Raw genomic sequence first — 17,075 nt, forward strand, 5'->3', positions numbered from 1 at the left:
ATGCAAAAAGGCAAGAGCAAAAAGCGATGAAAACTGATGCAGCATCAGCTGGTGAAAAAACATCAAGGGGGCAACATCTTGCTTCTGAACGCTCCGTTGTCACTCGAATATTCGCAAATGACTGACATTAAAATTCACTTGCGCATGGAGCTAATTGCAATTGAGCTTGAGCGGCGTTACATGGCTTTATTATTGGAAATACAGGAACCCCGCATGACTCGGGAGTTACAGCACATTTAGATTTGATTATAATGAGCTACATAACCTCATGTTGCACGATTTGGGTTGTTTACATGCTCAAACAAAACCAAAGCAGCTTGTCATCCATCTCTGGCCAGGCTTAAGACGAATTCAGGATGATCAACTCTGGGTCGAAAGTAATCCAAATTGGAGCGCTTTACCCAAAGCGAGCAAAAGTGGGGTCACTAAAAACAGTTGGCTCGAAAAAAAACAAATATTGATCAAAAAGTGGTAATTTTCTCAGTTTACTAATTTATCCCCTGGGGGAATTTCTTGCTCAACTTGGGCTTTTTGATGTTTTTGATGTGTGAATCAAAGGAAAAGACAAACAAAAAAAACACTAGGAAGCTAAAATATCGCATAAATTGTCAAAACTTGACGACTTTCAATATACAAACAATGAAAACAATGGTCCCATCAGTATGCACCTGCGTGACTGGATTTGAGTGCCGCTTGCCTGTTTGCATAATTGATGAAATTGAATACATGTTTGAATCTTTGACCACACGTGCCTGCTCTTTTGCTAGTTTTCTTTTTTTTTTTGCTAGTTTTTTAAACCTACTAAACTGTGTTTTACAAATGTAATCTTTTACATGACACATGAAGAACCAAGGAAGTATTTTAAAATCACTAATTAATGACTGAATTTATTATAATGTCATATTATTAGGTAGACACAAAAGTTGAACACACAAACACCCACATAGTTTACATTATTTATGTAACTCCGCAGACCCATCGTATCGCTTCCAGTACCGTTTTCTATTTCTGTCACGCATCCCATAATGAGCCGCCCCGTCTCCTAAGCAACGCAGCCAATAATAGCAGCGAGAGGAGAGTGAGGTTGTCATGGATATGGTAACCGTAGCGATGCTCCTGGCTTTTCAGAGACGGAGGAGACAAAAAATATGCAAAAATCTCTCCCGCTCGCTCTCACTCGTGGCAATTATTGTTTTAATCAAAACTTTATTCGCACGCCGAGACATTAACATCAGCCCAACCAGTATTAGGCGATAAATAGCGGCTGGATCCATGAATCGGCTAACAAACGTGTCGCTCGTTAAATTGTAAACTTTAATCGAGTGATATAATATGTGGCCATAAATGTTTTACGGCTGGCAAAGTATTTATTTGTATGCGCTAGCAAAACACACACACAACACAGATGCATTACTCTGCGCGCTATGGGGATGACAGAGGGGAAGTGGGCGGAGCTTAGCAATTCTGCAAGACTGTGTCATGCTGCATTGATGACTCACTGATGGCACAAACACCTTAAATTGCAACAAGTCCCTAAAGAATCTGGGCTGTTGTTCAAAGCTTAGCCATTTTGACAAACCAAATTTCATATTTTTAGAACCTGCAACCGCTGGCCATATTTGGACCATTGTTGGCTCAATCTGAATCAAGTCCCCCAAAAATCGAAACGACAAAGTACAGAGTAAAAAAAAAAAGAATAAATAAATAAAGAAAAAGTGCATAAACAAAAACACATATAATAAATTCAGAAATGACTGTAACTGTTCATGTTTCTGGTGCCCGTGTCAATGTTGTTAGTGTGATTTAGCCACCTCGCTAAGCTGCTTCCCTCTTGTCTGCCAATCAGCTCCCTCATCCAATTGCATCTTACCCAGGTTCCTTGTTCATTAGTTTTGAGGGAATTTAGTTTCCTGTTTCCTTTCAGTTCTTTTGGGTTCACAACCACCACATTCACGACAATACCTGACAGAATGACCCAACCTCTGGCCTCTGTGGACCCAAGTGGAGGGAAGTCGTCGGAAGGGTTTCCTCAGAAATACTCGTGTAACTCTTTCAGTTGTTCAAGTGTTCAAGCATTATTGGTAAATGAAACCTCTAAAGCAGGGGTGTCAAACTCATTCTTATCGAGGGCCATCTTGCAGTTACAGTTTCTGTCAGAGGGCCGGGATGACTGTGATAAAATACATTTTGGATGTATTTGTCACACTTCCAACTAGTTTTGAAATCAGAGAGAGGGTGAGGGTAAAAAGCGCTTGTCTCCCCCCCCCCAATTTCAAATTGACTTACAAATGTGATATTTTGACTGGAAACTTGAATTGGAATGGGCATTTTGCGGGCCGCGTGAAATTATGTGGCGGGCCGGATCTGGCCCCCGGGCCTTGAGTTTGACACCTGTGCTCTAAAGGGCCAGTATTTTTAGCATTTGCACTCACCTTTCAAGGCCAACAGAATATTGTGTGTTATGTCTATGTAAATATGGGTGCTGCCAAATGAAAGACTGACTTCCCATTCTTCAGTTAGAACTGATGAAGGTAACAGATGTGTTGTAGTGGAAACACTGCCAACCAATGGTCACAGTTAGCCCAACAGTGCTTGATTGGCTTATATTAGGTAAGCATTTGGAAAGGGTGTCAGCTCTAAGCCATAAAAAAACGTATTTGACCAGAATTGTATTATTTGCTATTGATATTACTATTTCAAAAGATGAGAATTCTTGTCCATGGCACTGAATGAGTTGATAAGGCGAGGACGGACAAAATAAACAAACCTAACCAAATTAACTCAAAAACCAGATACTACAAAAAAAAAAAAAACAACAACAACAACTCGGAAACAGGATTCGGAACACTGGCATGCAAATGCCAAAACTTGGTGACAGTGACAACAATAATACATAATCAATGATCCAACACAAACTGAAAGGAAACTGGAAAGTAAATACACTCAAAACCGACGAGTCAACAAAGAACACCTGGGCTAGACACAATTGGAACAGGGACCTGACTGGCAGACAAGAGGGAAGCAGGTTGACAAGATCTGGTGGACACAATCACACTAACAAGACACTGACAAGTGGACCAGAAAAATTAAGAGGAACAAGACCTACTTAAATTCAAAACATGGAAAAAAATTAAAACTGCAGGTGTTTTTTGAAACATAACTTGATACATGTGGGAACACTGCACATGACCTCAAATGACTAAAGGTACTTTAAATTAATTTCAACCAAACGGATTGTTTTGTTGCGATTTCCTAAAGCACAAAATGTCTCACATTCAACGTGATAACATCGTTCTTAGAAAGAATGAAAGGACAGTGTGACAGATGTTAACGTGGCCTCGCAGGGATTAGCAGCCTCGCACACAAACCCACTCGCACTGACGAGCAATGACGCACTGACGCACGAACGCACACGCACTGCTCCAGTCAAGCGGTGGCGAGTAGTCAGGTTTCGCCAAACGGAAAATCAACTGTTATACAAGATATTTTTGCGACGTCATCGAGCAATTCCCCATCCAAACATGCTAAGTAACCAAACAGCCAGCTGGGAATTCATCCGGAGAATGACGCATCAACGTCAATTGTGGCAATTTAAAAAAAAATAAAAATAAAAATAAAAATAAAAGATAATAAAAGCATGAAGGTATTGCGCAACTCACCAGATTAGAGTTAGTGGCGTTGGAGTCATCTTCGGGGAAGGGGATGTAGACGGCTAAGGCCACACAGTTAGCAAAAATGGTCATCAGGATGATGATCTCGAACGGTCTGAGAGGAGGAGGCTGATTAAGGAATACACAACAACGCAGGACCATACACAAGCCTCAGTGGCTCCATTAATCTTCCTTAGATTGCCATCGATTCCCGGCGCCCACTTGAGCATCCCCGTTTTATAACAGGTGGAATTTGACACTCTGATCAATGCTTCATCTTAACTGTGAAAACATTATTTGGTGCACACACGGAGGAACATTAAAGCTGCTTACAATAATATACTGGCCCACTTGTGTGTTGTTCGAGGGTGAATGTGCATGCCCAAATATGGCCGCTGTCGCGTGGAAGACAGGATGTGGTTGGAGGAAAGAGGGAAAGACTTTTTTTTTTTTTGGATGGGGGGGGGGGGGGGCCTTGAGAGGCAAGTGACCTCATTATTTTTGGCCGGGCACGAGAATGTGAAGGAGAGACAGAGGAGGTCTGCTTTTCATCAGCAATTACTCCCTCCACATTTCTACCTCTCCTTTCTTTCCTTACAACCCTCGGCTAGTTGACTTGCACACCTATCATAAAAATGCTTGCCTATGCTCGGTTAGTTTCCGCTTCACAAGTGATCACATATTTCAAACAAAGTGATTTTACTGTAACAAATGAAAATTTCTGCTAGGGAATATATGGAAAAATTGTTTGTTAGCATTAAGCTAAATGGATTGACCTAAAAACAATGTGGAATTGTCTTCATCTTATTTTACGTTTTTAGATAGATAGATAGATAGATAGATAGATAGATAGATAGATAGATAGATAGATAGATAGATAGATAGATAGATGGATGGATGGATGGATGGATGGATGGATGGATGGATGGATGGATGGATGGATGGATGGATGGTTGGATGGATGGATGGATGGATGGATGGATGGATGGATGGATAGATAGATAGATAGATAGATAGATAGATAGATAGATAGATAGATAGATAGATAGATAGATAGATAGATAGATAGATAGATAGATAGCCTTTATTATCATTACACCTGCAATACACCTCGGCAATGAGATTTTGACTTAACAATCACAGTAAATGCAAATAAACATCTTGACGGTTTTTTTTAAAACTGATACTTGGGGTTATTGGACTCACAATTTAAATTTTTATCAAGCTGACTTCTGAATTTCATAACCCACTTATTTTTTAAAATCTGGTTTCTGAGCCTAGTATTCTTAGTCTGGCTCATGATTCTAGTTTCCTGAGTCTAGTTTCCGATGATTGCTATGGTTCCATTGAATTTTATTGTATGAAGACTTCCACTGGATCCCAATTCCACTTCTCACATGACACATAACAGACTTATCTCCATTTGGTAGCTAAATATTTACGTCGGGTTGTTTGTGTTCCAATGCATTTGTCCAAAGAGTGTCAACTCTGAGGGCATAAATGTTGAGTAAGTTCTATTTCGCCCCTCCAGACCATCAGAGGCGGTGCTAAAAGCACGGAATAAGCCTAAGTGCAAGTGAAAGACAAGAATGCATACCATGAAAAACGTCAAGTATATGACATCGGAGACATATATAAGGCAGCGTCACCTGGTAGTCTGTCTCTCAGAATCTTCTCACGTGTTGGTTTGCATGCCATATGTGTGCCGTGCTTTTTGCGTTTTATTTATTGATTTCGTCGCTTGTGGCCCGTTGACTGTGTCAGTCACGGTTGCGGTTTACTCGCCACCCTCCGGTGGCTGCTTGTGATGGTTTATCCTCATTTGGTTTGCGTAATGTTTGCTGTGGCTTTGCTTCAAGGGGTGAGTTGCGTTGCTTTGTGTGCTTTCGGTGTTTTTTTTCATTTTGTTATTTTCACCACTTCTTTTGTATTGTTTGCTACTTTGGCATTAATACAGTGGGCCCCCGGTTTACGAACTCCCTGATTTACGAATTTTTCATGTTACGAACGTGGACTGCAGCCCCCTCTTGCGCACAAACCTTTCGTTTTACGAACAATTCAACATGCCGGTCAGTGTGTCCGCACTATTTTTTTTCGCATTGCTGCATCAACAAAAATAACTATTCTCGCATGTCACAGAAACACTGATATGCTAATGGTCTTATAAGGTCACAGTCACGGTCTCAGTCACGGTCTCAGTCACGGAGATGCCGATATGCTATTGGTCGATTAAGGTTACAGTCACGGTCTCAGTCACGGAGATGCAGATATGCTATTGGCCGGCGTCACGTCAATCACAGAAATACCGATATGCTATTGGCCGAACGCCTTCATCTAGCTTGATGGCACAGCTGGTCGGTGTGTTGTGAAGACTTTGCAAACTTTATCTGTTAGACATGGCTTCTAAAATTGCAAGTGGCGGTAAAGGAAGAAGTAAGACGATGATGACAATAGAAACGAAGCAGGAGATAATAAAAAAATACGTTAAGTTTCTGCGGCTGTTTGTGTTGCCTGCTCTCCCGCCAGCTTTTGGTGTCACGGCTGCGTCTGTTATGCTGCGTCGTTTAAGCTCTACGCGAGGCGTTCTGTCGCGAGATCAAGATGAAGTTTACTTTTCACGCAACAGTATCATGCGAGGGGAGGGGAGTGAGCTCACTGTGCACTTTACAGTGAATCTGGAAAGGAGAGCATTGCTAAGAACAGTCACTTTTCCAGGATATGGCAGAGCCAATATTTTCTCCGACAGCACCTTTATTATTCTTTTTTTACCATGCGTATCCCTCGCTTTCATGGCAATACTCTTCTGCCAAAAAAAAAAAGTTTCAATGTCGCAATCAAGTGGCCAATACCGTGCTAAATACTGTACTGTCAGTGCTGCACTATCGTTAGCTTAGCACAGTAACTACGGTTCAACAGCTGTTAAAAAAAAAGGAAGCAAACGCTGCAACATACCAGTTGTCCCAAGTTCTCCCTTTCGCCTTTCCACAAGCCAGGTGAGTGCTCTTGCTTGGCTCTGTTTTGTATTGAAAGCTCAGCTGGCCGTGTTGGATAGCTCCTGGTGACCACAAAGCAGCAGCCATGATTCGTTCCTCCCCCCTGCTTGAGACGTTGAATGTTCCCGAAGCTGGTTGGCTGATGCGACGCGACACGCGACAAGTTAAATTTTTTTAACTTCTCACGTCACGCGTAATTACGCGCCGCGCGTCGCGTCCTTCGCGTCTATCGTGCCGCTCTACACGTCATCGCGCCCATTGCGCGAACTCCATTGACTACAATACAAAACCACCTCTCTTCGCGCTCCATCTGAACGCAGCATTATTTAGATCTCTTGCATCTCTTGGGCCGATGTGAGTGCTTTTGCCCGCCTTAATTCGGCGGGGCAAACATTGGCGGCGTTGCGGGATGCTGCTAACATTTTGGGTTAGACAGTCGCTCAGGGTCCGTGAGGCCCGTGTGCGGCTCTCCGACCGTAACAGAGGTTCGGTCATTTCTGGTCCTCCTTGTTTTACCGCCGCTGTGTCTCGTTACCGTGTTCCGTTGCATAGCCAAATGTATGGGGTCGCCAGTTACCTACGTCTCCTCAGAAGGTATGCTGCTGTGGACACTTGCTCTTGGGCGTGCGTGCCTGCTGTGAGTGGCGTTCGTCCCACTGGCGGATTTTGCCCTGGTCTTCGGGTGCCTGACGGTAGACCCCAGGCGGTTGCCCCTCCACATTGCCTCCCAAGGCCCCTTGGGTCACGGGACTGAGGTGCTGGGGCCAGCCGTCGGGTGTTTTTCCCCTCAGCAGCTCAGGCTGTGAACCACTTTGGGGTCAGACCCCTGGGTGCTTTCCATCCTGTCCCAGGGGTACAGATTGAAGTTCCGGCGCCGGCCCCTCATACAAAGTCGGGTCCGGGAGACCTTTATCGCCGACCTGGCAAAGGCCTTGGCCCTCGATCAGGAGCTTACAACTCTCCTGGCCAAAGGGGCCGTCGAGCATGTTTTCCTTCCAAGCCTCACCAGGGGTTTTTATTCCCCTAACTTCCTTGTCCCAACGACCACCTTTGTTGGGGTGTTGCTGGACTCCGTGGTCATGCTGGCCCGCCATTCACCTAAGCAAGTGGACGACATTTTGCATGTCCTGTTTTTTTTTTTTTTTTTGCCTAAACAGGCCCCTCCCTTTTGGACATTGTTTACGCCTTCTGGGCAAGTTGACTTCTATAACCGCAGTGGTTCCTCTGGGGCTCCTACGCCTTCATTTCCTACAGATGTGATTGAACGGCTTCCACTTGGATGCCAAGAGACATCGGCACCGATGCCTACAGGTGTCTCGTCGCTGTCTTCTCGCACTGGCCCCGTGGCGGCGGCGTGCTTTTGTGGCCACGGGCGTTCGACTGGGAGTGGTGCCGTCTCGCCAGGAAGTGGTATCCACGGATGCTAGTCCCTCCGGCTGGGGTGCCGTTTGGCAGCACAGGTTTGCTCAGGGGCATTGGTCGGCAGACACCGCAGACCACATAAATGTCCTGGAACTTCGGGCTGTGCATCTGGCACTCATCCACTTCCTGCCATTCCTTCAGGATTGGCACGTCCTTGTGCGGTCGGACAATACCTCGGCAGTTTTCCGTATCAATCATCAGGAGGGTACCAGGTCTATCGGGCTGATGTTGGTCGCTTGAGCCCTTCTTCAATGGGAGGCCGCCCACCTAGCCAGTCTGTGGGCAGCCTACCTTCCGGGTGTCCTGAATCAGATAGCAGACTCGTTGTCTCGCGGGGTTCCAGCGCCAGTGGAGTGGCATGTGCATCTGGAGATTGTGCTCGCTATATGGGCTTGTTTCGATCAGGCGGAGTTCTACCTCTTTGCCATGCAAGAGTTGACTCACTGTTGTCTTTGGTTCTCCTTGATGGAGGTCAACAGTCCACTTGGGCAGGATGCCCTGGCGCATCCTTGGCCGTTTTGTCTCCTATACGCCTTCCCTCCCCTTCCCCTGATCTAGATGGTGGTCTGTAGGGTTTTTCAGGAGGACCACACCCTGGTGGTGCTGGTGGCCTCCTTTTGGCCGGCACGGACGTGGTACTGCTATTCAGCCTGTGTTTTGCCGACCCTTGGCATCTTCCAGCCCGGTCGGATCTGTTATCCTAGCAAGAGGGGTGGGCGTGGCATCCCCACCCTCATCAGACTATGCATGTGTGTGTGGCCTCTGAGGGGCCTGACCCATTGCTGGGCTGATGGTCTGATTCAGTCAGGCGCACTACTGTCAACGCCAGGTCTCCTTCCATGTGGTTGTTGTATAACGACAGGTGGAAGTTGGTTGTGTCTTGGTGCACGACACGCCCGGCCACGGACCCAGTGGCTTGCCCTGTTCCTACTGTCTTGGAATCTCTGCAGTCTCTCCTGGATAAGGAGCCGCCACACGACAGTTGACGGCGACTCGTTAGGGTGCCACCCGCTTGTTTCTTCGTTTATGAAAGGGGCCCGGCGTCTCCGACCCTACAGTGCACCACGCACCCGTCTGGGACCTGCATGTGGTGCTTGACCCCTTTTGAACCCCTGTGTGAGGTGACTCTCAAGTGGTTTTCTCTGAAGACAGTGCTTTTGCTTGCCATTGTCTCGGCCAAAAGAGTTTTGGAATTTCATGCCCTGTCTGTCAGCCCTTCCTACATCAAGTGGCATCCTGATGAAGAAACGGTCACTCTGTGGCCGAATGCTGCTTTCATTCCGAAGGTGGGATCAACAAACCTATGTCAACAAACCTTGGTAAACGGACTTTCACTTATATAGCGCTTTTCTACCTTAGGTACTCAAAGCGCTTTACACTAACCAGTCATTTACCTACTGATGACGCAGCATCAGGAGCAACTGGGGGTTCAGTGTCTTGCTCAAGGACACTTAGACATGGTCTTGATGGTCGGGGGATCGAACCCATGGCCTTTCTGCTGGTAGACGACAACCAAGCTATGCCGCCCCCAAACCTTAGCGCATCAATCATTTTGTGCCCCCGCCTGGGGACTATGGGACCCCTGCCGACCTCTTGTGCCCTGTGTAGGCACTAGCTTTTTACGTGGATGCTACGGCGTCGTTTCGTACGGGGGTACTTCCAAGCCTCCCAGCTTTCCAAACAATGATTGTCTCACTGGATCGTTAACGTGATCAAACGCATGTTTGCGGGTTTTTGGAACACCCCTTACCTTCGGGAGTCTGTGCCCATTCTACTAGGAGTGTTCAGCTGTACTAAAAGGGGTTCCCTTGGAGGATGTTTGTGCTGCTGCTTCCTGGTCGTCGCCTGGCATTTTTGCCAGGTTCTGTGTGGATGTTGCAGCCCCCCCATTCTCTGTCTGTGGTCCTGGGCTTCTCGGGTGCGTCTCTGTGAGGTTGAGGTGTAGGTTCTGAGGCGCTACTCAGGCGGTTCTGAGTAGGTTCTGAGGGATAGACTACCGGGTGACGCTGCCTTATATATGTCCCGGGGGTCATATACATGACATTTTTGATGGTATACATTCTCGACTTGCGCTTGCGCGAAGGCTTATTCCATGCTTTTAGCACCGCCTCTGGTGGTCATCCGGGGCTCATAGAACCGCTGTTACATATGTAACTTGTTTTTCTGTGTGTATAAAAACAGGTTTTGTTGGTTTTGCAGCGATGGATTATGTTGCTGATACTATTGTGACTGTGTTTATTTTTGGGAGAAGGCTTGACCTTAAGCCACAAGATCCTTGAGAGCAAAATGTATCAAACTTAATCACTAACCCTTGTAGCAGGTCTCATTAGACCAAATCCCACACACAAATGAAACACAGGCCTGGCTTGCTCCCGGATCCTGACCCACGTGAGGAAAAAAAAAACTTTGAGGTCATCTTCTACAACACGATCATAAATCTGCTGGCTGCTGCAATGGGGGGGGAGTAAAAAAAAAAAAAAAAAACTTAAGACTTAAGAAAATAGGGAAGATTTTATGAAAATCCAGTGTATTTTTTGCGTACTTTATTTCCTTTCTCTTTTAACATTACATTATCCTTATTAACATTATTGTATATTCACTAAATAACTAATATTACTTTGTTGAGAATTTGTTCTCAGGACTGGTTATCTGCACCAAGACTCCGGTGAAAGAGTTCACAAGTCATCACGTTGAACTTCACATTTATTTTGGCTCTTGTATGGTTTATCATGTAGTATCTGTTGAATAATAAATCAACAACAATGTTAAAGTCAGTAAACTAACATATAAACAATTGCCGATCTTTAATCTATGAATTTACTGTACTGTATTTTTAGCCGACATTAGCGGGTTAGCAACAACTAACAACTACTAACTATAAGTGCAACCTCTACACAAACGAACACTTAAACAGAATAAACACTCATCGCTTACTAAACATAGGCAGTAGTGTGCGTTATCAACATAAATGATAAACTATAAAAATGAGCTTACCTTGTCATTCACTACGTCACCGTAACGAGCCGAATGACGCACAGAGAATGTAAAACAGAAAGCGGAAATGCAACGCGACCCGACAAATTAAAAGCTAGCATTTCAAAATAAGATAACAAACGTCACACACTTTAACGCTTGAAGAATTCTTAACATAGTTATTAACTAATATTACTTTGTTTTTCCATGAATACAGTACTATATAATGTTCTTTTTTGCTTTTTAAAATTTTTTTCAATTTTTGCTCTTTTTTTAAATTATTTTTTAATTTGAAATATTTTTAATTTTTCTTGGAAACACCTGTGAAGTACTGAGACCGCGATATCTGAGACCGCAAAGTAGGAGGGATCACTGTATATTGTGTCTTAATTAGGGAAAAATACTGTCAAAAAGGCCTTACTGGACACCTGCAGCTGTATTGTTGTTAGGGGACTTTGCAACATTTTTAGGGTGATAACGAGATTGAGCACTGCAATTGTGATGTGTTCTATTAAGCATTGTCAACTTCCCAGAATGCTCACAATAGCACGATGAAAATTTTATTTAAGCTCATGGGGCACTTCATTATGAGCAGCTTGGTTTTCAGATGCACGAGTTTTCATATAGTATTTTTCACACGACTGGAATTTTATTGTGAGAATCAAGTCGTCCCCCCCCCCCCCCCCCCCCCCCCACACACACACACACACACAAACACACACACACACACACACACACACACACATTTACATCCTAATGTTTTTGTTTTCATCACGTTCGTGTGAGAGTGTGTGTATCCGTGTATGTAAGAGCTGAGATAGGCCCCACCGACCTGTTGAGAGGAGTATCGCTGTCATGGCAACAGATGGAGGGAGCAAAGGAGCTTTGGGGATGAGCCGTCTCTTAAGGCCCGAGGGTGCACGCATGCAAGTCGCCCCATACAAGTTATGAAGGGTGTCCAATTCAAATTGACCTCCAAATTGAGTGTAATTTGGAGATTTATTTCTTAATGTGCATGCTATTTGTTCAACTCCTTCTCCTTCAGAGTTGTTTGCATGATTAATGTTGGGAATTGTGGGTAAGTATCTGTAAACACATCAGCGCCTGCTGTTTGCTGCAATTGACTATTACTGCTTGGATATATTTCACAAAAAAACTATATCCAAGCAGATATATATAACAAAAGAAGACCATAAGCATAACTAGCCATGTCAATCCTGAGAGGTGGGGCGGGTGCAAAAGTGAGCTGGGCGGTGGCCAAAGGCGAGGACCTTAGTGCACCGATCCCCAGCGACAGAAGGGGCCTGAGCTGGTGTGCAAGGCCGAGAAGTTCCAACTAGATATAGTCGGACTCGCCTCCACACACAGCTTGGGCTCTGGTACCAGTCCTCTCGGGAGGGGTTGGACTCTCTCCCACTCTGGAGCTGCCCGCGGTGAGAAGCGCAGAGCTGGCGTGGGCATTCTTGTTGCCCCCTAGCTCGGTACCTGTACATTGAGGTTTACCCCAGTGGATGAGATTGTGGTCTCCCTCTGCCTTCGGGTGGGGGGACAGGTCCTGACTGTTGTTTGTGCCTATGCACCAAACAGCAGTTCAAAGTACCCACCCTTTTTGGAGTCCTTGGAGGGTGTGCTGGAGAACGCTCCCTCCGGGGACTCCCTCTTTCTGCTGGGGGACTTCAATGCTCACATGGGCAACGACAGTGAAACTTGGAGGGGCCTGATTGGGAGAAGCGGGCCCTCCGATCTGAACCCAAGTGGTGCTTTGTTATTGGACTTCTGTGCTCATCATGGATTGTCCATAACGAACACCACGTTCAAACATAGGGGTGTCCACATGTGCACTTGGCACCAGGACACCATAGAAGGCAATTCGATGTTCAACTTTGTGGTTGTATCATCGGATTTGCGGCCACATGTTTTGGACACTTGGGAGAAGAGAGGGGCGGAACTGTCAACTGATCACCACCTGTTGGTGTGTTGGCTCCGATGGTAGGGGAGGATGCTGGCCAGACCTGGCAGACCCAAACGTATCGTAAGAGTCTGCTGGGAATGTCTGGCAGAGTCCCCTGTCATAAGGAGTTTCAACTCCCACCTCCGGCAGAATTTCTCCCACGTCCCGAGGAGGTGGAGGACATCGAGTCCGAGTGGACCATGTTTCGCGCCTCCATTGTCCAATGGAGGCGAGTGATCGGAGTTGTGGCTGTAAGGTGGTCTATGCCTGTCATGGCGGCTATCCCCGAACCCGCTGGTGGACACCAGCGGTAAGGGATGCCGTCAAGCTGAAGAAGGAGTCCTATCGGGTCTTTTTGGCCTGTGTGACTCCAGGGCAGCTGACAGGTACGGCGGTCGCAAAAGCAAAAACTCGGGTGTGGGAGGAATTCGGTGAGGTCATGTAAAGTGACTTCCGGACGGCTTTGAAGAAATTCTGGTCCACCATCTGGCATCCCAGAAGGGGGAAGCAGTGCACCATTGACACTGTGTACAGTGGAGATGGAGCACTGTTGACCTCAACTCGGGACATTGTCAAATCTTCAGGCACCAAGGTGCTCTCTCCCATCTCTGATGTGACCAAAAAACTCCTTGGTGGCAAGGCCCCAATGGGTGGATGAGCTCCGCGTGGAGTTCCTGAAGGCTCTGGATGCTGTCGGGATGTCTTGGTTGACACGCTCTGCAACATCGCATGGACATCGTGGACAGTGCCACTGGATTGGCAGACTGGGGTGGTGGTCTCCCTTTATAAGAAGGGGGACCACAACCCCAGTCCAGGACCGGAGGGTGTGTTCGAACTAAAGAAGAATTACACTCTTCAGCCTCCCCGGTGAGGTCCATTCAGGGGTTCTGGAGAGGAATCGAGTTTCAGATTCAGGAGGAGCAGTGTGGTTTTCGTCCTGGCCGTGGAACAGTGGACCAGCTCTACACCCTCGGCAGGGTCCTCGAGGGTGCATGGGAGTTTGCGCAACCAGTCTACATGTGCTTTGTGGACTTGGAAAAGGCATTCGACCGTGTCCCTCAGGGATCTCTGTGGGGGGTGCTTTGGGAGTATGGGGTACCAGACGCCCTGATATGGGCTGTTCGGTCCCTGTGCGACCGATGTCAGAGCTTGGTCCGCATTTCCGGCAGTAAGTCAAATTCATTTCCAGTGAGGGTTGGACTCCGCCAAGGCTGCCCTTTGTCACTGTTTCATTTTGTTCATTACTTTTTTGGACAGAATTTCTGGGCGCAGCCGAAGCGTTGAGGGGGTTCGGTTTGGGAGCCTCAGCATTGCATCTTTGCTTTTTGTGGATGATGTGGTGCTGTTGGCCTTTTCAGGCCGTGACCTCCAACTCTCACTGGAGGGTTTCGCAGCCGAGTGTGAAGCGGCTGGGATGAAGATCAGCACCTCCAAATCTGAGACCACCTGTCCTCAGTCGGAAAAGGGTGGAATGCCTTCTCCGGGGATGAGGTCCTGCCCCAAGTGGAGGAGTCTAAGTATCTCTGGGTCTTGTTCACGAGTGAGGGTAGAATGGAACATGAGATTGACAGACGGATTGGTGCGGCGCCTGCTGTCATGCGGGCTCTGCACCGGTCTGTCGTGCTGAAGAAAGAGCTGAGCCGAAAGGCAAAGCTCTCTGTTTACCACTTGATCTACGTCATGCCCTCACCTATGGCCACGAGCTGTGGGTCGTGACCGAAAGAACAAGATCCCGGATACAAGCGGCCGAAATGAGTTTCCTCCACAAGGTGTCCGGGCTCTCCCTTAGAGATAGGGTGAGAAGCTCGGTCATCCGGGACGGGCTCAGCGTCGAGCCGCTGTTCCTCCGTGTTGATAGGAGCCACCTGAGGTGGTCCGGGCATCTGGTTAGGATGCCCCCCGAACGCCTCCCGGTGAGGTGTTTCGGGCATGTCCCACTGGAAGGAGGCCCCGGGGATGACCCAGGACACGCTGGAGGGACTATGTCTCTCGGCTGGCCTGGGAGCGCCTGGGGATCCTTCCTGAAGAGCTGTATGAAGTGGGCGGGGAGATGGAAGTCTGGGCTTCCTTGTTCAAGCTGCTGCCCCCGGGCCCTGACCCCGGAAGACAGCGGTAGAAGATGAATAGATGGATGGAATCCTGAGAGGTTTCCGATTCTCTCCAAAATGAGATAGCAAAATCTAGGATTCATTCCATCGCCCCCAGTTCCCATTTTCATCCCTCAAGGTTACCTTTCCCTTCTCTTCCAGACGTATAATCCGCAACGCTAATCCGGAAGGAAAAACTAGTAAACAACTGAGCTTGAAAAGAAAAGTAGGACTTGAAGAAAGGCTATTGTACAGATGGAGGGATACTAAATTAGGCGGGGGTGTAGGAGGAGGGACCCTCGGGAGAGAGAATGAATACGGAGAAGGGAGAAAAGTGTGACGGAGCAGCTTTTTAATCTGCATTTGAGTAAACAAAAAAGATGAAAGGGAGAGGAAGCAGAAAGGAGGAAGAGGACGAGGCTCACATGGACCGAAAGCCAGAGGGCACGTGGATTGATAAAACCAGCCAGCTGATGGCGCCGACCAGGAGAAACCACTTGGGAGTCATTCTTCCATATATCTAAAGTCTCCTCGCATTCAAATCGCTTGTTTTTTTTTGTTTTTGTTTTTTTTTTACCTCTGCCAAGGTGTTGCGTTAGTGCGCGTTATCAATTTAGACGCAGAGGAACAATACATTGCGTTGTGTGGCGATGATTCTTAAAATGTTGTTTTGCAGGATCATGTAAAAAAATTACAGATGTAATTTTCATCAAGATGACTTTGTGGAGAACTGGAAAAAATCCTTACATTTCGGTGCAAATATGGATGCAAACGTGGTAGGGTGGGGGGAATTTCATTTGCACCTGCACCAAAAGGCAAATGTTAGAGTCAAACTTGATTCATTGATAAAATTGGCTGATGGGTAGACGAGACACCAAAAATACGTGATTAGCTAATGTCAAGCTTGAAACGTCAAGTTGATTCAGTGAATAGTCAACTAAGCACATTTAAGAAACTTGAATTATTCGTCAAGTCAAATTGCAATATTTTGAACCATATTATGAACCAGAAAGTTGTATGGTAAGTGAGCATCAAATTGCATTATTTTATGAATAAAAAACAAGAAATGAAAAGGTTCGAACCCTACAGGAATTTGGAACCGGCAGATTATGACATGAACCAGAAAGTTGTATGTTTCGTGAGCAAGCGGCAAGACTTGGAGACATGTTGCCAGGGCAACTGCTCCAGCAATGTCACAAAAGGATACTTCCACTCGACGATGCTGATACAGGCTCTTCGAATGGGGTTCTTGAGCGTGAGGCAGAGCAGCGCCCGCGGGGGCCGCGTGGCAGTGGTGGTGGTCTGCTTTTTGGGCTTGGAGCTGTAGTGCTGCCGCTTGCGCTGCGTGGAGCTGGCCGTGGAGATGGGCCCGCCCCCTCCCGCCGCCAGGCCCACTGTGCCGCCCGAGGCCGCGTTACCCATCATCTTGGCCTGGCGGGCGGCGTCGATGGCCGCCTGCCAACTCAGGGCGGCGCCCGGCGTGGCAATGTGCTCCGGGGCCAGACCCACCACGCCGTGGTTGACCCCGCCATCGCGCTCACCCACACCCGGGTGCTCGTTGGTTAGGCCGGGGGCCGGGGGGCGAGGAAGGGTGGGAGGGGAGTAGTCAGAGCCTGGAATGCAGAAGAGAGAACGTTAGAACCTTGAATATGCTTTTCAGGTTCCACATACAATATACCAGGGGCAACCCAAAAGAGGCATTTGGAACAAAATTCAAATCTGGTTTATCCAAAATAAATTTGAAAGCCTTCTATGAGCCTTATGCCGAGTTCAGATAGAGTGCAAAGAGTGAACTGTTTTGTATTGTAGTCAATGGAGTTCGCGCGATGGAGCGACGCGCGGAGCATAAGTTAAAAAAAATTGAACTTTTGTCACATGTCACGTCACATCAGCCAATCAGCTTCGGGAATGTTTAACGGCTCACAAGGGGGAAGGAATGAATCATGGCGGCTGCTTTGCGGGCTCCGGAGCTACCCAACACGGCCAGCTGAACTTTCAA

At 47.0% G+C, this 17,075-nt stretch overlaps 1 protein-coding gene across 1 annotated transcript in view; it reads right to left on the reverse strand.

Annotated features, from left to right (window-relative positions):
- The window catches only part of LOC148405803 (voltage-dependent L-type calcium channel subunit alpha-1C-like), a 147,427-nt gene that overhangs the window by 80,259 nt on the left and 50,093 nt on the right, over nucleotides 1-17,075 (reverse strand). Inside the window, exons 2-3 of the mRNA XM_088406335.1 lie at nucleotides 16,284-16,689; nucleotides 3,660-3,765 (exon numbers count right to left, since the gene is read on the reverse strand). Coding sequence (XP_088262461.1) covers nucleotides 3,660-3,765; nucleotides 16,284-16,689 — 512 coding nt within the window. The remainder of the gene's footprint in view (nucleotides 1-3,659; nucleotides 3,766-16,283; nucleotides 16,690-17,075) is intronic.

The sequence above is a fragment of the Hippichthys cyanospilos genome, chromosome 22 (assembly GCF_059441005.1).
Source record: "Hippichthys cyanospilos isolate Australia breed blue-spotted pipefish chromosome 22, RoL_Hcya_1.0, whole genome shotgun sequence".
Classification (NCBI taxonomy): Eukaryota; Metazoa; Chordata; class Actinopteri; order Syngnathiformes; family Syngnathidae; genus Hippichthys; species Hippichthys cyanospilos.